General features: G+C 27.9%; 1 protein-coding gene across 3 annotated transcripts in view; it reads left to right on the forward strand.

Moving 5' to 3' along the window:
• Positions 1-263: 263 nt before the first annotated feature.
• Positions 264-21,690, forward strand: part of LOC129907556 (uncharacterized) — a 242,264-nt gene continuing 220,837 nt past the window's right edge. The window contains exon 1 of one of the 3 annotated variants that reach the window (XM_055983837.1): positions 264-370. In XM_055983837.1, the coding sequence (XP_055839812.1) occupies positions 337-370 (34 nt within the window). In that variant the 5' untranslated portion in view covers positions 264-336. Of the gene's footprint in view, positions 371-14,650; positions 15,233-21,690 lie in introns of those variants that run through there. The other 2 variants (XM_055983836.1, XM_055983835.1) reach the window with 2 other exon arrangements.

A 21,690-nucleotide genomic window follows, 5' to 3' on the forward strand; every position in this document is an offset into this window, starting at 1 on the left:
CTCGGATTACTCAGTCCAAAGAGTATACTGTCAAAGATTATTATTATTATACGAAAGAGAGTTTATAAAAATATACTGTGCCAATACTGAAGTAGTATTTCTTAAAGCAATCAAAGTGTTTTGTATTGAATAAAAATAATTTATTTATTAAATTAAAAAATTTTTATGTGTTTTTAATTTCAAACAAAATATTTGTGTTAATGTTCTTTTCGATTTAATACATTCATTCGCGATCGTGTTTTAACTTGTTTGAAAAAAAACTTGTGTATTAAATATATGTGCTCGGTTCGGTGCGGTTTCTCTTTTTTTTAAGTGCGCGATTAGATAAAGAATATTATGGCTAAAATCAAAACCGCTTTCCAAAAATTGGGTAAGTCATTTTAATTTTTTAATTTTTAAGGAAGCTTTCTTTTCAACTTTTAAATAAAAAATAGACCCGTTCCGTTTGGGTGCTGCGTATATGTACATTTTTTTAGCATGTGGGTGTGGGTACTTTTATACAAATTTCACTCATCAGAGAATTTCATTCCCACTCTTTACAATTTGACAGACTTCATATTGTTGTCCTAAAAGTAACCAAACAGACCTGTTCTTGATTTCAAAGAAAAATTACAAAAAAAAGTGCGTACGAAAAAAAAATCATGATTCATCTCATTCACTTTTATTATTTCGATCACTGTTTTCGAATTTTCGATCACAAAAGGAATGAGGAGATTATTTGATATGTATTTTTGTTTACATTGAAAATAAATAGTGGATCTTGTTGTAATAGTCGTGATCATTTGGAGGTGTTTGATTACTCATGAGTAGATGGTTAGTTAATCAAGTACTACAATCAACACAACCATAATATTTTGCTCGAGGAGATAGAAATGTGTAGTAGTACTAGATTACTACCCATTAATAGTCTATATAGTGATGGGAACAATCGAATGATTTAAACTATCGATAGTTAGTAACTGAATGATTTGAACTATCGAATAGTTCATTCATTAATTCATTCATTTATTCATTCGAATAAAAACTATCAAATAAAACTATCGAATGAAAACTATCGAACAAACTATCGAATAAACTATCGAATAAAAACTATCAAAAAACTATTCAAATGAAAAAACTATCGTGTAAAAAAAACTATTGGAATGAAAAAACTATCGTACAAAAAAAATCTATTCGAATGAGAAAACTATCGTACAAAAAAAATATATTCGAATGAGAAAACTATCGTATAGATAAATTATTCGAATTAAAAAAGTAACTATACTATCGAACGAAAAAACTATGCGCATGAAAATAGTAACTAAACTATCGAATGAAAAAACTATTGGAATGAAAATAGTAACTAAATGAATGAATGAATGAATGATTTAAAACTATCGAATGAATGAATATTTTACAACTATCGATAGTTTTTATACGATAGTTCCCATCACTACAACATAAAGACATTCCAATTTTTAAATAAAAAAAAGCAAGAAACTAATTTAAACTAAAAGAAAGCAAAATTTTTCAAAATTAGTTAATTTTTAACTGTTAAATTAAGTTATTGCAACATATTTGACAGCACTGTTCTTTTCAGATTAAAAAGAAATGAAGCGCAATAGAAGCGTTTTATCCGTTTTTGTTCATAAAATAAGATTTTTGAGTGTTACTAAATTTGTTGAAATGATAACGTCTTATAAATCGATGAACCATGGCAGCCACCACAAAAAAGTGACGCCATTTTCTCCCGGTTCACTCTCGCGGCAAAAATTTCGCGGCAAAAATTTCAATTAAAAATTAAAAATAAACTATTAGAGATACAAAAATCTTCTATAGCTTATTTGAAAGATAATTACCTAAAGCTTAATCCAAATGAAGGATTTTTAAAAATTCCGTCATTTAATAGGGTAAACAGGGGTAAAACGAAAAGATGAAATTTGGGCTAAAACTTAAACGCGAAGTTGTGGAGAGTTGATTTTTTTGCTATGGATAGATCAGACTAATATAAGAATAACTGCATTTAAGAAAAAATTCTTCAAAATTTTGAAACTAAGCTATAACGTTTTATTTTAACTTTAACACGCCTTAGGGCTATGACAAAATGATGATTTTTGGTGGGGAAATTTTTTTTTACAATTATAACAAAGATGAGGAAAAAAATTAATCATTTAATACAGATTTTATTACAACACTCTGCGTTTCGAAATATGAATTTTTGAAAAACACCTTGTTTTTTTAAAAGTATTTTTGGGTAGTTTTTGATTTTTAGCTTTTTTTTGGAGAGTTTAAAGAATCTCAAACTTATAGGACATGTAGGTTTTGGCCTTATGCATACATGTACATAAAATTGAAATCTTGTAGTGAATTTTGACTGAATAACGGAAGAAACAAGTTATAAAAAAACACGTTTTTTTACCGTTTTTAACCGATTTTCATCGTTTTTTATTTTTATATTTTTTTCTTTAATAGATACAGGAATAAAGTATGTAAAGTAATGATAGACCATGACCAAGACTAAATGCATGCGAAGTTTCAATCATTTTCGTAAGAGATAACGGTAAAATAAAATTTTAGAATTCAACAGGTTATAACTTTTGACCAAGAGCAGATAGAAATTTTATTGGACTTTTATGAGCATCCTGATACAATTACCTTTCATTTGGTATATAAAACATAACGGTAGACTAACTACAAGCTACACAAGGTTAAATCAAGAAACTTGCGAAAAACCTCAAAACACCAGTGGAGATCTGTTGCCGCCCGAATAGCCACCAGTGTGGGCAGTACCGTAATCTCAGTCTGGAAATTCGACATGGTTGACTTTAAAAAATTCTAACTTCTCTTGTAGGCATCTTCCAAATAAGATTGACACGTCATATGAAAGGTGAAACAATAAGCTTTCACATGGTGTAAAATTTTCAATAGGTTGTCAAACAAAAAAATTGATTCCATAGCGTGAGAGCATAAAAATAAATGTTTTTTTTGCTTTTTTTAATGAAATTAGATCGAGTTCAAAAAATTCTAGCTCTTTTGTAGATGTCTCATAGACCTGGGGTCGAATTACGTCACACGATTACGATCATACGTTAACGTTTTGACTATTTCTGTCTCTATTTAATTATTAGAAAACGATAGGGACACATAGCAACCATTCGTTAACGAACGTATGCCTTAATTCGAACCCTGATCGATGTATATATTTTGAGCTAAGACAATAAGCTTTCAGATGATATAAAATTTTTTATAGGTTGTTAGGAAAAAATGGAATTAATGACGTGAGAAAATAAAAATTCATGTTTTTTTTTGCTTTTTTTTAAGGAAAATGATTGTTTTCAATAAATTATTTTTATATTTTTTGCGCATTGTAAAAATTAAAAAATGGTTTTATTCTTAAGAATAGATTTTTAATTTGCATAATTTTTTTTTTGTAAACTTTTAAAATAAAAAAATTAATATAATAAGAAAATAAAAAAATAATTTTTTTTAGCTTTTTCTTGTAAATTATGATTGTTTGAAATAAGTAAACGCTTCAAATGACTCATTTTAAACAAAAGCACACAACCTGTTTTCTGACTACGTTATCACGTAAAGTCATTGTCCGTAAACCGCCTTTACAGACAACCTCTTTCTTTGTATTGAGGATATTGTAATTATAATAATTGTATTTTGTAAAAAAAATTGACTTATTTTAAACCCGTTGTAAAAACAGGAGAGAGACAAGTTTGAATTGTTGATAATTCTTGTTAAAGTAAAACTAAAATTTTTCAAACTCATACGGATTGGAGTTTAAAAAAAAAAAAACCCTGTTTATAATTAATAGTGGAGTAACTAAAGCTCAATAATTGGCAATATTAGGGAACCCGGCCGAACAGCTTAGATTTTGATGATCTTTTTTTTTCAAACGTCGGTAATTAAAAATACTTTAAAGTCTATAGATTAAAAATTGCATGTGTTGCCGTTTTGATTTTTTAAATTTAATTGAAGATTTTTGTGAACAAAATTTTTTTTTTTCAAAAATTTTTCTTAAATTTCATAAATTAATTGATGCCAAAAGATTGTCTAGGAAATTCAAGGAAAAAAAATATATGGGAGTGAGGGACAATCTTCTATCGTTCAAGCAATAGATGCAATTTTCTTATTAATTGACTTCAAACACACAAAAAAAAATATTTGAACACAACGGCAACACATACAATATTTAAATATACATTTTTAAAAAGCTAGAAGCTTAGTCACATTTGTAAAATTTAAATTAAGTTAATTGAATGAAGGGCTTTTGAAAGAAAGGTAATTGAACTCAGATTTTTGAAAAAAAAAAAAAATTATTGACAAAATTTTAACATGTCGTTTTTAAAATTTTTTCGTAATATAAAATGCATTTATTTTTTTTTTTTTCAAATTTTTTTGGCCACATTTATTATGATTTGAAATTATAAAAGGAAATGTCAAAATGTATTACAGTTTATGAAAAAAATTAAAAAGTATTTCATTTTCGAAGAAATTTTTTTAATAGAAGTTTTGAAAAAAAATTTAACTTATTTTTTTTTTTAGGTTCAACATTTAAATTTAAAGTTATTTTTTATTTATTCAATAGCCCTTGTTGTTGAAAGTTAAATAGCAAAAGTTCTTATTTGCCAAAATCTCTGAGAAAATCAATGCAAAAATTCAGTTTTTATCAAAAAAAACCCCATTGAAATTGAAGTAATTTTTAACTTTTTTTTTCCAAAAGTGTGATATATATTACCTTTTCTGCTTCGGAATTTAACTGATAATATTTATGGCCAAAAATTTTTTTAAAATAAATACATATTTTATTAGAAAAAGTTTGGAAAAAATTAATTTTAAATTTTTTTAATAACATTTTTGTTTTAGTTCTGAGTTTTAATACCATTTTTTCAAAAACTCTTAATTAAATTTAGTGGATTTAAATTTAAGAGATGAGAATGAGCTTCTGGCTTTGTAAAAATGTATTTTAAAATATTGTAGGTGTTGCCGTTGTTTTCAAAATATTTTGTTTGTGTTTGAAGTCAGATTGTGAGAAAATTGCATTTATCGCTTAAACGATGGAAGAGTGTCCCTTACACCCTAGAGAATCTTTGGCTACCATTTGTTTTATGAAATTTAAGCAAAAAAAATGGTTTTGTTCTAAAAAAATTTAATTTTAATTTAAAAAAACAATACGGCAACATCGGCAATTTTTAATCTATAGACTTTTAAGTATTTTTAATTACCTACTTTTGAAAAAAAAAACCCCATCAAAATCAGAGCTGTTTGGCCAGGTTCCCTTATAATTTGCTTTAGTTACTCTACTATCAAGAATGAAGAGAAAAGGAGAAAACTATACCTCATACGGTTTTTGAATTAGAATTACCTCAGAAAATCCAAACGTTTGCAATTAAGCTCGATGTTTAGAAAAGACACAATGGTCAAACTGTTTCTTTATTATTTTGAGAAATCAATCAAATTTTTAACTAAACCTTCCTACATATTTTTTTTTTTTTTGAAAAAGTGCCATTTGGTTTAAATCAGTTTAATCGTAAAGAAATAAAAAAGTCTTAGATATAGAAAAGTCAATTTTTTTTTTTTTGGAAATTAACTTTAAATCTAATAATTTTAAGCTTACTTCAATGTGAGCAAAACATAGTTCAACATTTTGTACACTACGGTGTATGCGTAATCTTTTTGGTAAATCATTTAAATTTGCTTTGTTTTTGAAATCCAAGTATTAAAAATGCACTTTTAGGTTGCAAGTTCTTCATTTTATATTTGAACCAAAAGCCTCAATTATCAAGTTTGAATCTAGACACATCAGTGGTTTGAGCGAAGATAGAGATAGATACTTACTCGCATTTTCGGTCATCGTTATGTCATGTCAGAATCTCAAGTTTAGTTTTTTTATGAATCCCAAACTTGCTCTATATAGAACCTATATATCACAAGTAAAAAAGGACATGGTCACCATAATTGAAAATATACATACATACAAACATTATATAAATATAGTGTTAGCACAAAGCATACAAAATGGTGAATTAAGACATTTCTTAGAGTCCGAAGCTAAAGCAGCTTATATATATTCATGTATAATTGTATATCCATCGCAATTTCTAATACTATAGTTGCTCAAATTGCTCATCTTGGGATGTAATGGTGAAACTTTTTGATAAATGTATTCAGACGGCAGATATTACGTGTGCAGAGTATTAGTAGGTTTTGCATACTCTCTATATCCATAGCTATTTCTAACAAACCCCCCCCCCCCCTCATTCCACTTACGGGTGATCCTTATATATTTTTTTTTCTTCATCAGCTCTGGCTGCTTCCAAACGAACGAACGACTTTTGATATGATGGGCGGGACATGTCTGCCCATTGCTCATTCTTGAGGTTGAATAAGAATCAGATATTATATGTGTAAGAGAGAGGACATTGGCAAAGAAGGATATAGACTTGTCTTGGAAAATGGAATTTTATAAGAATTGATTTTTATCATCAGAAAAGAGGATTACAAAAAAAAAAAAATAAGTTGTATGCACTCACTTGTGTTTGGGGTCTTGTTTAAACTGAAAGTAGCTTAGAATTAATTTGAAAAAAAAGTGCATTCAGTGGAATTTAAATTCTCAGAAAAGGTCTTTTAAGTCAAGTGATATTTAGTTTCATGAATTTCTCAAGTAACTTAAAAAAAAAATTCAGATCTAAATAAGATACAAATTTTTTATTATTTGATATCCTTCTTACCTTCCTTTTATGATATAAATTTATTTTCTTTTGAGAAAAAAAAAAGAAAAAGTTAAAGATGCTGATGTAATTTAACTTTCAAAGAATTAATAAAATATTTCTGCTTTATGTCTGTGTATAATAAATTCAACTAAAAAAAAAATTAGATTTGAGTTTCAAATGGTAATTGAATAAAAAAAAAACATAAGGTTGTTTGGAATTATATTTGCAATCTTATTCTTTTTTTTTCTTTGCTTTTTTATGCATTTTTGAAAAATAATATATTTCTTTTAAACATCAAGTTAATGTTCTTAGATTTTTGAACTAAAGATGTCTTTTCTTTTCTGGGATTTTCATTTTTTTTTTTTCGAAAGTTATAAGATGTTAAACATTTCAGAGAACCCTACGGGTTAAGTGAAGTATGAAATATTTGATCCTATTCCAGATCATAAAAACCTTTTGTAAAATAAAAAGAACAAAGATAAAGTTTTAAACATCGAATTCTTAATATTCTTAAATGTACAAGCGCATGAAACAGCTGAAGATGATTGATGTTTAAGAAAACACTTTATATTATTAGTGTCGGTAGTCCCTCTCTGTTTTTTCGTTAATTTTAAGTTGTTTCAATGCCATTGGATGGCGATAGATGTTTTTTTTTGTGGATCCGATGGATGAAATCTGTATAAGATTTCAACTGTGAGGGTGCAAAATTTTTCACTTGTGTACAGCTTTTTGTAATTTAGAAAAAAATCGACCTTTAATAACACTAGTTTACAAAAAATTGAAAAAAATTTTGCACACCAAGTACCGTTATAGTTTTCGTATTTATTCAATCCCAGGGAATTCAAAAAATTTTGTTTTTTGTCGTTGTTTTTCTTAGCATACTTAGTATTCAGCTCAAAAAGCCAATGGTTCGTGTAATCGTTCAATTTGTCATCGAAACCGAAAATAAAATGAATTATTTGCTTTTTGGGATCATTTACAGATTTTATTGTCTCTTCGAAAAAAAAACACCCTTTCACGTAAATTTTTTGTATGAAAACTCTTTATTCTTGTTTTCTATACCAAATTCAACTTTTATACCAAATTTCATTAGGGTGGCCCATCATTTTTGTTTTTCACTCAAAAAAACACCCTTTTAAACATGATATTCTTATAGACACTTTAGATTCTTGTTTCTAATTTCAAAAGTAACATAATTGCTGAATTTCAGTAGGGTATTGTTATTACTACTTTCTTTTCAATCAATATACCTACATTTTTTTTACACCTAAAAAACACCCCTTCACATGTAAAATTTGTATAATTTGTAATTCCCATCGGAAAGACAACATTTTTAATAAATTTCGTAAGGGGACCTTTTATACCATTGATTTTATCAGACTTTTCGCGAATTTTCCTTATTTAAACCCCCCCCCCCCCAAAAAAAAAAACACCCTTTCACCTAAAATATTTGCATAGACTGCTTAGATTCTTTGTTTCTGTTATAAATGAAACATTTTTACCAATTTTCATTGGTTTAATTTTTTTTCGCAGTTTTTGTTCTTTCTAAAAAAAAACACCCTTTCACTTAAGATAATTTTGTAGACTATTTTGATTCTTAGTTCTTATAAAAAACTAAATTTAAAAAATTAACAAAATGTATGTCAGCTGTTATGATACCTTTTTCATACATAACTCAACCCTTAAAAAAAACACCCTTTAGGTAAATATATTTTTAAGAACTTTTTGAATCCTTTTTCATTGTTTTATCTTTAACCTTTATCTCAAATTTCATCAGTGTATTATGTTTGCTCATGGGTTTTGATAATATTTGCCTGTTGAAGTAAAAAAAAAGCACCCTTTCTTTAATCGGCAATAACTTTTCTTAGAGCAATCTTATTAATTTTGTTGTTATGTCATTAGATGCAGCATCAAAGAATACCTTAAAAACATGTATCATATGATGATATTCCACACACTATTTTTGTCACTATATTTTTGCCCTTCACCCCCTCCCTCTTGTCCGCGAAAAAACACCATTACATAAATTACTTTTTGCCAAGTTTCATGAGTTTAACTATTTTTTTTTTATTTGTTGATTTTATGTAGATACTATTTTACCTGCACTAGTATTGTCATTGCTTTATATAAGTTTTATAGATGTTATTATAATGAAGGTTTGTTATTTGTTTCTGCTCAATCGACATTACATTTGTCCAAATTTAAGAGTTTGTTTATAATTTAATAATTTGTAGATTTTTACTCTTTTGTGAGCTGCTTGAAATATGTCAATGGCCTCGTTTTCTAAATTTTAGCAAGGTCGGAGTGAAAAACTGTCTTGATTTTATCGCAATATCAAAAATAAAGTACCTCTACCTATACATTTTCTTGTTTATGACTTGGAACGCTTTGACAAGAAAATCTGTTTAATTCACTGATCCATAACGTAAGATAAATTCTTTTACAAACTCATTTCCCAATTCGTTGTTTCATACGTGTTACATGTAGTTCTGTATGCCTGGAACCACTTTTCAAAAAAATTGCAAAAAAAACATTGAATATTTTCCTCATATTTTTTTAAACCAAAAAAAAGCAGGTTAGTGATTCCACTGAAGCATAAACCACGTCAAAGAATCTAAATTTCTTAAATGTTGATGATTGACATCTCCGTCGAGATACCTTTTATTCGTTTTCTTATACACAACTTTCAAAGAAGTAAGAGGAGAGGAGAAAAGATTTTATGAAGTTAAAGATTAAAAATTTATGTTTATTCTAGGTAATATATTTATGACACATTATCTGAAAATGTGTTTTAATTTTAGATCATTTGTATGATGAATATGTTTTCAAATAGGTACATTAAGTTGGATTTAGACGGATTTTAATTTAATTTTAGTATTGATTTTTAAAAAAATGTAAAAAAAATATAAAAACTTGATTTTATCCTTAATTTTTTTTTTTTAATTTGTTTGTAAACAAAACTTTTAAAAATGTTTACAATACATTCTCCATCGTTTTTTTTTTTAATACTAAACTTGCTTTATGGTTTCCATTTCGCCGTTATTAAAAGCGTTTAAGTAACCATTGTACTAAAAGTTTTCATAAAACACATATTTGGATTAAAAAATTTTTTTTTTTTGTTTTTTGAAAAATTAGTTTTTTAATAACAGGTTGATAATTTTCGCACTTCCGTTTTTAAAAGGTGCTAAATATTATCTAAAAAATAGCATAACAACTTTTGAAAAATTTTAAAATATTTTTATACAAAATTATTTACATAAAAAACGGTTCTAACGACTGTTTTTTTTTCTCAAAAATCCTTTTTATACAAAAAATCCAAACCAAGTTGTTTTGGATCAAAATAATTTCTTTTCTTTTAAAATTCATTAAAAAATCCAAATATAATTTTTTCATAATCTTAAAAAAGCTAAGTGAAGCTTTGAAAGAGATATATGTACGTTACCAATACTATTTCAAACTGATACATTTTACGCAATCGTGCATTTTAATTTTTTTTTAATTCCCTAAGAAAAAGGAATAACTTTTGTATCCTTTGTTAATTTGTTTCAAAAATAAAATCAATAACAATAAAGAAAATTACGTATACGCCACAGTTAACAACATCCAGTAAATAAAGCACTTCTTACATAACAAACTTACACAACAAATTTTAACACATCAAACTAAAATGTATAAACAAAATATTAAACTAATTAAGTATGTTGAAACAAGTAGAATTTTAGCAGACATTCGCTTAAATGTTTAGGGCGAAAATCGTGCCGATCACAATGCTTTAAATTTTTTAGTAACAAATGTTTTTACTGAGCACATAACCACTAATTTTTGAATAAAAACACCTTATACAAAGCCCATATTATATTCATACTGACCATGTTCATAATTTTAAAGATTTCAAACTGATTATTTAATACCAAAGTCAAATAAAATTAAAACTTTTAAGATTTAAGATTTTAATATTTCACAAACTTTTTAACAATATTTCGCACAAACCAACTTTATAATTGGGTTATATTACAAGTACATTTTTTTTTTTACTTAAAGACTTCAATATTCAAAACAATAAACAACACTGCTTCTTTGAAAAGGTACTTGAATAATATTTTCTACGCCAAGAAAAAGGAATCAAATGAAATAAACAAATCAAATGAAAAATAATAGCCTTAGAAAAAAAAAAAATAAAAAAAAACATCATTACCAAAAGTTACTTATTCTGAATGTCTGTGAGTCGTGACCATGACCTAAACATTTGAATTTTATTTTTTTTTCTTCATTATATGAAGCACAAAACCCACAGGTTGTTGTTTATTTGAATTTCAAAGCCAAACAAAAAAAAAAATAATAATATTTCCTCTCTAAACCGCAACATTTCAAGGATAACCACATAAATATCATTAAAGAAGTTTTTCCACACAAAAAAAAAACTAAGTTAAAACTTTTACTATATTTTGACCGTTGTTGTTGATTTCATTAAGTTTTTATTTTTGTTTTTTTCATAAAAAAAAAAAAATAGATAATTCCTTGAATATCCTTGGATGGACATTGAAAAAAGTTATGAAAAATAACAAACCTTCAAAAACTACTATATGCAATCATTATTTCAATATAATCAAAATTAAATATCTAAACTTTACTTTCAATGTCAATGCAAACAAAAATAAAAAAAAACCCTATGTTCACTTAAAGGAGAGTTCTATTTAATCAGATGTTTGATCTATCAATATTAAGTCCTTTTTCCATAAAAAAAATAAAAAAAAAAACTTTTTTATTCCAAATTATGAATAAATTTATATTCATCTCATCTGAGAAAAAAAAAACACATCAGAACTTATTTGAAATACCCCAAACCTAAAATCCTTTACAACTTACTATACAACAACAACAAAAAAAAAACCCTTTAAGCCTATTCATACAAACAAATAAAATTCCTAAGTACATCGTGTCCTTATGAATATAGTCAACTTACTCTCTTTCTCAAGTCCTCGCATATACAACACAACACAACTTTTCCTCATTTAATTACAAAAAAAAAAAAAAAATGTATAAACTCACCAACAACAACAAAAAAAAAGGAAATATAAAAGGAGCAAAGCAAAAGAAAGAAACAAACTTAAGCTGATTGTGTCAATAATCATGAAATGCTCCACCCAAAAATCAACACACGAAAAAAAAAGGTCCTTTTTTCCCATAAACATGTGTAAGAAGGAATATCATCATCTATATATAGAATAGGTACAACTATGTGTATGCATTTTGTATAACTAAAATTTCCGCCTATACAAAAATATAATTTGATATAAAAATCCACCCACGATTGATATCACACGCAATAAATATAGCATGCATATTAGAATTCAAACGATATTCATAAAGGTTCCTCATAATCACATATCTCCTTTTGATATAATGTAAATATATATAGCTTTTAGACTTCTACTTTAATAATATAAGTGAGTGGGATAGATGAGAAGTGTGTGTGATTTTATTATGACACGATTGCAATATCAATTAAGGACATTGTGCCATGAATTTTATTCTATAGTTTTTTTTTTTTTTTTTGTATGTCAAAGCTTTTTTTTTTTTGTTTTAATGTAAAGGAAAGGAATGTTGGGGAAAAGCTTTCAAAATGAATTCTCTTTAAAGCTTTTTAATTTAAATGACAGAAATCAGCTGTTTGTCGACCCTTTACGATATTCCAAAATAGAAAAACAGCTGATCCGGTTTCTATAAAAAATAAAACCAGCATCCATTGCGCTGTATCATGAGAGTTTCCCATAATTTCTCTCTCTCTCTCTCGGTCTCTATTTTTTACTCTCTCTCTCTCAATAGATACAAAGGAACAACCGTGTAACCTTCATTTGAACCATGTTGGCCTAAACTGAGTAAAGCATGTTTACACCAAACTAGACACAGAGAAGGAGGGGGGTTTTGAGATTTTGTGGGTCTTTAATAAGCATTTTACCCGTACACACCCCAAAATTTGTTGAGGCAATGAAAGCCAAGCAAGAGAAATGAGAGATTTTTTTCCTTCTTTTTTTTTTTGTGTGTCGTCTTCTTTATGTCATGGACCGACTGTGGTTCTGTGAGAATAATAATAATTTGGAGAGAGAGAGAGAGTATTAATTTTGAGAGAGAGACTTTTCCTAACGCACTATGCTGGTTTGTATCCTATTTTCCTATCCTAACGCAAAAGCAAAGCAAAGGACCAAAAAATATATAATAAAAAAAAACTATAGAGCCTCCTGAAAAAGAGATGAGAAAGAAATACAAGCAAAATATACAAAAAAAAAAAAAATAACATGGATGCTGGAAATGAAAACTGTATCAGCCGAAATGTTGTTTGCCATCATAATACGCTCAGTTTCAATTGGACCATGTAAGATACCGGGATTGTGACGCGCGGTTAACGGATTTTTTTTTTCATATATATTCTCTGTGTGCCATCTTCATACACAAAATATTTATAAAATCGCTTATCCTGGATTTTTATGCTTGAAGATAAGAAATACAAAAAAAGAAGAAAGAAAAAAAAAACCCATCCAAGCTGAAAAAAAAAGATTCGTCGTCGTCACCGGAATTACCTTATTTTTGTTTCGTTTTGTGTTTTTTTTTTTTGCTTTTAATCAAATAAATTGTAAAACGCAATTTCATGCTAAAAAAAAAAGAAAATATCCTTTTTTTGGCCTTCGTCTTGTGAGAAGGATTTACATGTGACTCGTTGAATGTTTATTTGAACTAAACTAAAAAAAAAAAAAACGGGACTATTGTGATTTTGAATTAATGAAACTATACACAAAATTCTTTTAACCCTTTTTTTTTGTTATTCTTCTGGCCTAATACCTTCGTTACAAAGAACGGATTGCAAAGCAAAAAAAAAGGATATCTTGGTTCAGTTTTTTTTTTTTTTTTTGATTGCCCATTTATAAATGCTAAAACTTCATTATATACTACAAAGTCGAAGGAAAAGAAAAAATGAATTCTTCCGGTAACCGGGCTAGTCGTCATGAATATTTAACATAGTGACAACCGACGACAACAAGGACGTCAAGTGATATACAAAGTGAGGAGAAAGAGAGAGGGTTAATCCTTTCTTTAACATAGAAAATTGTTCTCCTTTTTTTTTTTTTAGAAAAAAAATAAAGAATACCTAAAAAAAAAAATATATTTGAAGATGAAAGTTTTTCATAACAACCCAAGTGATGGTCCTTATTATCCTTGCCAAATTACAGGAAGACCATATATGATAACATGACATTTTGATTGATTGTTACCTTACCTTTACAAAACACGATAGTTGTAATGTCGTCCTTTTTATGTTTAGAGCCTATATCCCGTATATCTTTCTATGTGAATTAATATCCTTTTTTTTGTACCTTTTTTCTTTCGTGTCTATATTGGAAAAGTTAACTTTTCGTGATCCTTTAACTATCTATTATCACACAGAGGACACACATGAGAATGTGTCGACATCATTCACTTTCATCATCAACATTAACATAAACATCTCTCAACACCGAAACTAAACTGATATACAACGACTGTTGTTGTTAGGTTTGTCGTGCGTGGCGTGTCCTTTTTTTGGAAATATAATAATCTCCACCGGATGGAGGTGTATTAATTACTAGATTTTGTATCTGTTTAAGTGTTTTTTCGTATCCCATATCTTCTTCTACTTCTTCAAAAAAAAAAAAAGAAAAATGTGAATAATACCTAAATACAGAATGTGTGTGTGAATATAAACCCTTTTACACCGAATTTGAGAGAAAGGTGTTGGTCCTTGCATAATTTGTTGTGTGTTAATAAATTATAAAAGAGAAATGTCCTTAAAAGGCGACAATATGTACCTAAAAGCAGGTGGTGTTGAAAATTATAGTATTAATTAAATTTTTTTTTTATATCAGCACAAACACACACACACAAACAAACACACGTTTATATATAACAAGGATTACCCAAGAAACGAAAAGGAAGAAAAATAATTATCTTTGAAGAGAGTGAATTTATCTTAAAGAGGAGAGTGCACCATATGTTGGTTTGTTTTTATTTATATTTTTAGTTTTTCTTTTTATTTTTATTTTTTACTAAAAAAAAATAAAAGTCCTTGAGTGTCCGGTAAATGGAAGAAAATCTTATATTGTGTGTGTTTATCTTGTGTTTGACCGGTGTCGTGATGCTTTTGGGGGGATATCCACTATAAGTACGAGTAGATAGATCCTTGTGCAACTTTTTTTTTTTTTTTTTTATTTGTTTTAAACACATTTATCACTGTCATTTTGTATGTGTGGTGTGTGCAACATTACCCAAAAAAAAAGGATATTAAAATATAGAGTTGTGTGTCCTTTTTAAGGATATTGTGCATTTCGAAGAAAATACCTTACACACACTTGGGAGCCAGAACAGCACATTTTCATTTTGGATAGAATTTCTCGTTAAAATGTGTGGCGGCGAGGGGAGACTACGTTTCTCCAGGATATATAACAGCTTACTAAGGACACTCATGTTGATTGTTTTTGGATTGGCTAATATAAACAGTGGTAAGTTTTATTTGTTTTGTTGTTGTTGTTATTGTCATCGCATATGTTTTTTTGTCTTTAAGAAACAAAAGTCTCATTATGCCTAAAGGATTTATTATGTTTTTGTGACCTAAATTTTTGGGATGGTCATTGGTTAGGGTGGTGGTGATGGTGGCGGATTCAAATTGTTGTTCTATCCAATTTTCTATAAATATATGTGTGTGGGGTATTTTTTTTTTGTTATACTTTGTGGTATATTTACATCTGTCGCCTATGATGATGATGATAGTAGATGAAGATGATGATGATGAGTTTCCTTTTGTTATATGTTTCTTCCTGGTATAAAAGGAAGATGTCCTTTGGGTGTGACACTTTTGTTTTTATATTTTTTTGTTTCTAGGATATATTATGGTTATATGGGTTTTGGCCTTCTATTTATGGAATACGATTATAAGTTTTTCATAATATTCTTTGAAATTATTGATTTTATCTTATTTTTTTTTGTTTTGGGATTGAAACTACATGTGAGAGTCGTAAAAAATAATGTATTCTATGTTTATGTGTGTGTTGATATTTTTTGTTATAGTTTAGGAGGATATTGGATCTAAATATGTTTTTTTTTTTCATATTTATTTTGAAATTTGATCTTTTTTTTTGGTTTGAAAATATAGAAGAAAAATATAGGGAAAAAATTAATTTAATTGAAAAGTTTTGTCCTTGAAACGGCTTGATGGTCCTTTGAGAATGCAATGGGATCTTATTGCCTTATAAAAGAAATATAAACATTGATAAGGGTTCAGATTTTGATATGGGGAGACTCTTTTGTTTTTCTTATTTTAGTTTTTTTGGTTTTGCTCAGGGGAATCCAACCAAAGCTGAGTTTGCATTTTAACAATGAAAATGTATAATATTGAAATAAGAACAAATTCAGTTTTTTACATTTTGTTCTCGGAAATTTTGGAATTTGAATAGAAATTAGGATTTTTTTCTTTTGTTTTTGTTTTGTGTTTCAATTTTAATTTGCCTGAGGTTGGAAAAGGAAAGTATTTTCTTATAGTTTTTTTGTATTGTTGTATTACTCCTACGTGAATTTCATTCATGTAACTCCTTTCTTTGTTTTGAAATAATATTTTTTAAATGTGTTAAGCTTAAGGCACTACTTTTGGTTTTATTTTTGTTTTTAATTTGTAATTTTTTATGTTTTTTGTTTTCTGAAGTGAGTATTGATAAAAAGGAATACATTTACCAACCTTATCGTAATCCTTTATAAAAGCTTGTAATTTGTTAAAGTAATATTGTCTGAAATAGGCTTTTCAATCAAGTAGAGTTACATGTTGAATTAATGTCTAAAAATGCTGTTAATTCAAAACCTACAATCTAATAATAACATCATAATAGTACCTACCCCGTGCCGTGATGGTAAGTGCGATGGACTTAGGTGCTGGAGGTCTGGGTTCGATTCCCAGCCTCCATTACCTAAAATAAAAATATTTTGTTTTTTCTTTGTACTGCCTCTTGTGGGGAATTAACAAAGCTTCTAAGAGTACCATATTGTCTTGAAAAATTGCATCTCGGTTTGTTGTTCAGAGTTATCCTTCATGGGGATTATGCACTTATAACATTTTTAAGATCAAGCAGAAATGCTAAAAAATGTTCATGATCCATAACTGGAGGATCACAGTTAATAGTTTTTGAATATTTTCTAAACACACAAATTAGTTCTAAAGAACATATATTATGTTTAACAACGCTACAGGTTGTTTTTCATGACTATTTTTATTTTTATGTTTTTTTTTTTGACGTGATAACGTCTTATAAATCGATGAACTATGGCAGTCACCACAAAAAAGTGACGCCATTTTTTAACGTTACGCTCTCCCACTTTCGCAGTGCGGCAAAAAATTTCAATTCAAAATTAAAAATAAACTATTTGAGATACAAAAATCTTCTAAAGCTTTATCCAAATGAAGGATTTTTTAAAATTCCGTCATTTATTAGGGTAAACAGGGGTAAAACGGAAAGATGAAATTTGGGCTAAAATCTAAACGCGAAGTCGTAGAGAGTTGATTTTTTTGCTATAGATAGATGAGACTAATTTAAGAATAACTGCATTTAAGAAAAAATTCTAAAAAATTTTGAAACTAAGATATAACGTTTTGTTTGAACGTTGTACACGGGTTGACAATTCTAAAGGTGCCAGTGAAAGACTAGGAAAAAAAAGTAGGCGTCTGATACGGATTTTTTTCCAACACTCTACGTTTCAAAATATGAATCTTTGAAAAACACCTTGTTTTTTAGGGGTATTTTTCTGTAGTTTTTGATTTTTAGCTAATCGTTTAATGAAATTTGACCGAAAAACTGAAGAAACAAGTTTTTTAAAAAACACGTTTTTTTACCGTTTTTAACCGATTTTCATCGTTTTTTATTTTTATGTTTTTTTTTTTAATAGATACAGGAATAAAGTAAAGCCAGTAATGATAGACCATGACTACGTTTAAATGTGTTCGAAGTTTCAATCATTTTCGTAAACACAATTTTGAGATAACGGTAAAATAAAATTTTAGAATTCAACAGGTTATAACTTTTGACCAAGATAAGATAGAAATTTTATTAAACATTTATAAGCATCCTGATACAAATACCTTTCATAGGATTATGACGATTACAACTAAACTTCAACTTTTTGAATCGTTATACCTAAGAAACGGTGGGTCTTAGGAAAAAAAGTGTCATGACACTTTTTATATATAATAATCTGGTCTACAATTCTTGCATTGAAAATTTTTTGATAAGACTTACCGTTTTGCTGAAAATCGTGAAAAACCAGTTTTTGTGACCTTTTGACCCCTATAACTCTTAACGCGGACACGATATCAATGTCGATTTTTCACATCTTCATAACAAAGCCGTCATTAAGCTGTATAACAAAATTCAGCCCAGTAGGAATTTTTCCGCAGATTGGGCTTAAAAATGACTAAAATGACTGGGCTATCATTTGGTATATCACACATAACGATAGACTAACTACAAGCTACACAATGTTAAATCAAGAAACTTGCGAAAAACCTCAAAACACCAGTGGAGATCTGTAGTTGCCCCCCGAACAGCCACCAGTGTGGGAAGCTGGGAAGTACCGAAATCTCAGTCTGGAAATTCGACATCGTTGACTTTAAATTCTAATTTCTCTTGTAGGCATCTTTGAAATGAGATTGATACGTCATATGAAAGGTGAAATAATAAGCTTTCACATGGTATATATTTTGTATAGGTTCTCAGACAAAAAAGTTGATTCCATAGCGTGAGAACATAAAAATAAATGTTTTTTTTGCTTTTTCAATGAAAATTGATCTTGTTCAAAAAATTCTAGCTCTTTTTGTAGATGTCCTCTTTTTTTAAAAAAAAGCCCTTCAAAATTGTACAATTTATAATTTAAAAAAAATGTTATTTTACTATCGTAAACGAAAAGGGAAAAGCATGTGCCCTGAGTTTGACAACGGGTAGTCCCCATAAACTTATTTAACTTAAATATTATAAAACTGTAGGTAGAGCAAAAATAAGAAAGCTGATTTTCAAAAACTGGAATATTTTAGAACATACCCACAAAAATTAAAAATTAAAAAAAATACAATTTTATTTTGTTTCCCAAATTAAAGTGAAAACGAGAATGCACCAGAAGGTAAAAAAGTGGGTACCGCAAGTCCGTTTGTCCATTTCTATGCCTGTCTGCCTGTTGGAACTAGAGCCTAAACGTTTAGACCGACTTAATTCAAACTTGCCAATTTTTAAAATGTTTTTTTTTTTTTAAACGAAATCAGGTGTGTTTGGAATCAATTTTTTAATATTGGTTTAAATAAAAAAAATATGCTGATATGGCAATTAAAGGGCTCTCATTATTTGGTAACTTGTTTATCCGAAATCCTTACGGTTTTCGATGAAGGAATATTTTTGTTCTTTTGAAATTAAAAAAAAAATCCCTATTTTGAAACATATTTGTGATCACATTGGTTTATAATAAGCAGCCATTAATTAATCAAAACATTATTTATAAAGTTGAAGTTAGAACGAAAGATATTACAATTTGGATTTAATGAAACAGGATTTTTCAGAGCAAAACACAAACAAAATGAATACATTTCCTTGAACTTTTGTTGTTTTTTTTTTTTCTCTGAAAAATCTTGTTTTGCTAAAAATCATCCAACCCTGAAAGCACTGATTATAATAACAAAATTAACATTATAATTAATTACCAAAATTTGAATAAACAATTGAGTTAATTAAATGAAAATTACCCATTTTTGCAGTTATTATGTTAAGTTAACATAACAACAGTTAGAATTATGGCCAAAAAAGATAATAAAGGTCGATGTTTTAATTTCGTTATATAAAAAAAAAAGAAAAAAATGTTACACATACGCCATAGTGATCCAAATGACATTTAGTCTGTCTTTTTTTGGTTTTCTTCAAAATATCAGTGCATATTTGAATGCGTTTTTTAAAATCATATTTTATCTGTGGTGAAAATTCAGAGAACATTGGCGTAAAATTTTAAACGATTTTGTAAAATGCTAAAGCCATTTTAGTAAGGTACTAATTTAAAAAAAAAACTATACGTAGCTTATTTTAAGCACGTTTTGCTATGTAAAATAAAATTCAAATGCAAATTTGCATTCAAATGCAACCTAGCTCTTTTGTAACATCAGAAGATAAACCAGGATTTGAAGCACTTTCCTCCTTGCAACATCAGTCGGCCGTATCAAAAATACTACGCAAAAAATCTAAACTTTAATATTGAATACGAAAAAGGCGTGCAGAATATTTCTTGAAAGACAAGTTCTCTTGATTTTCTTCGATTTTTTCCATAAACATAGATTTAATGCCGAATCATGTGAAAATGGAGGAAAACGATTTTTAGTGTGACTCCGAAGTGTTCCAAATTCGTTGAAATGCCCGATTTTATAAATATTTTTGTGCACTTGAAAACTGCCATATAAAATCGTTTGCAAATTTCACAGTAGGTAGGTACATATACCTGTCGATGCGAGCAGTTATTTCAGTCATTAAGAGGAATGAGTTACCTATAAAATCCGGAATAACTAACTTTGGTCTGAGAAAAAAATGGTAAATGAAACAAAATATAGTTTTATCATTCTTGCTAATTTTTTTAACAAAATTGTTTTACCTATAAAAATTTTACAATTTTAAAGTTCAAGTGACCTCAATTTTTATTATTTTTACTAGGTACTTTTTCTTCGTTATTATAAAAATAGTAGCTTAACATGTTGTGCGGACCACAAAAATTTTCATCTCGCTGTTTCGGCCCCTTTTAATCATTGAGTTTGATATGCCTGATCTAAAGAGTCCTCTCTTTTGATGTCTCATTCGATGGATTTAGAAAAAAATTTTGAAAGTTACGAATTTTTATACAAGGGGTACCCCTTGGATAATTTTCGAAAATCTTAAAAAAAAACAACTTGTAATTTTTTTAGCTCAATGCATAGGCCTGTTCACTGTGATCTCATATCTGTTCACCAAAACTTGTTTCGGGAGTTGGATCCAAAAATATCTGCTTCCGAATGAAAAAAACTAAACTAAAGAAAAAAAAAATGCTTTAAATTATTTCGTTTACTACTCCTTATCAAAAAAAGAATTCTTCCAAATGATTACGCGTGTTACAAAATAAAAAAAAAACATAATATCTATTTACTATGGTTTTTAACAGAGGAGTATCTGTTGATTTTTTTGATTGAATATCAAAGTGTAGCATTTCTTCCACGTTTGTTTTTTAATTCAGAGACCGAAACCACATTTTAAGTTTTGAAAAAAAAAGAAAAAAAAATGCACGACTAGTTCAAAAATCTTTATCTTAAATATATATTGGAAATTTAAGATTTTGTTTAGTGTGAAGAAAAAAAATTTTTTAAAAATCGAAAATCGAAAACTTTTTTACATTTCTTCTCAATTTTGAATAAAATTGACTTATGCTTTGATGAAATATATGAACTTAAAAAATATGTCAATTTTTCAAAAACGACAACGCCATATTTCTGTTCTCCGAATTTTTTGAGAAAAACTAAAAACGCAGTTTTGTTAGAATCAATAAGAGTATACCAAATTTTATCAAAATCGTTAGAGCCGTTTTCGAGAACATTGCAATAACTCGAAAACGTTATATGTAAGATATGTGCTAAAAAGGAGATATTTAAAAAATAACAAAAAAAAAAACGGGCCTAGTGAATTACGTAAAAATCATCTGTACCAAGTTTCAAGCAAATCCATTCATTCATTTAATTCTTAAAACTCTTAATTGTTTATATATAAAACTTGTAATGGTCTCACTATTTTCATTTTTAACTAATTATTAAATTTGCACTGAACTTCACCGAAGTCATATTTTATCTTGTTTTTAAATTTAATATCTATTATTTAAAAACAATATTCCTCTTGTCATGATATTGCGATTTAATTATATTTAAAATACT

The sequence above is a fragment of the Episyrphus balteatus genome, chromosome 1 (assembly GCF_945859705.1).
Source record: "Episyrphus balteatus chromosome 1, idEpiBalt1.1, whole genome shotgun sequence".
Taxonomy (NCBI): domain Eukaryota; kingdom Metazoa; phylum Arthropoda; class Insecta; order Diptera; family Syrphidae; genus Episyrphus; species Episyrphus balteatus.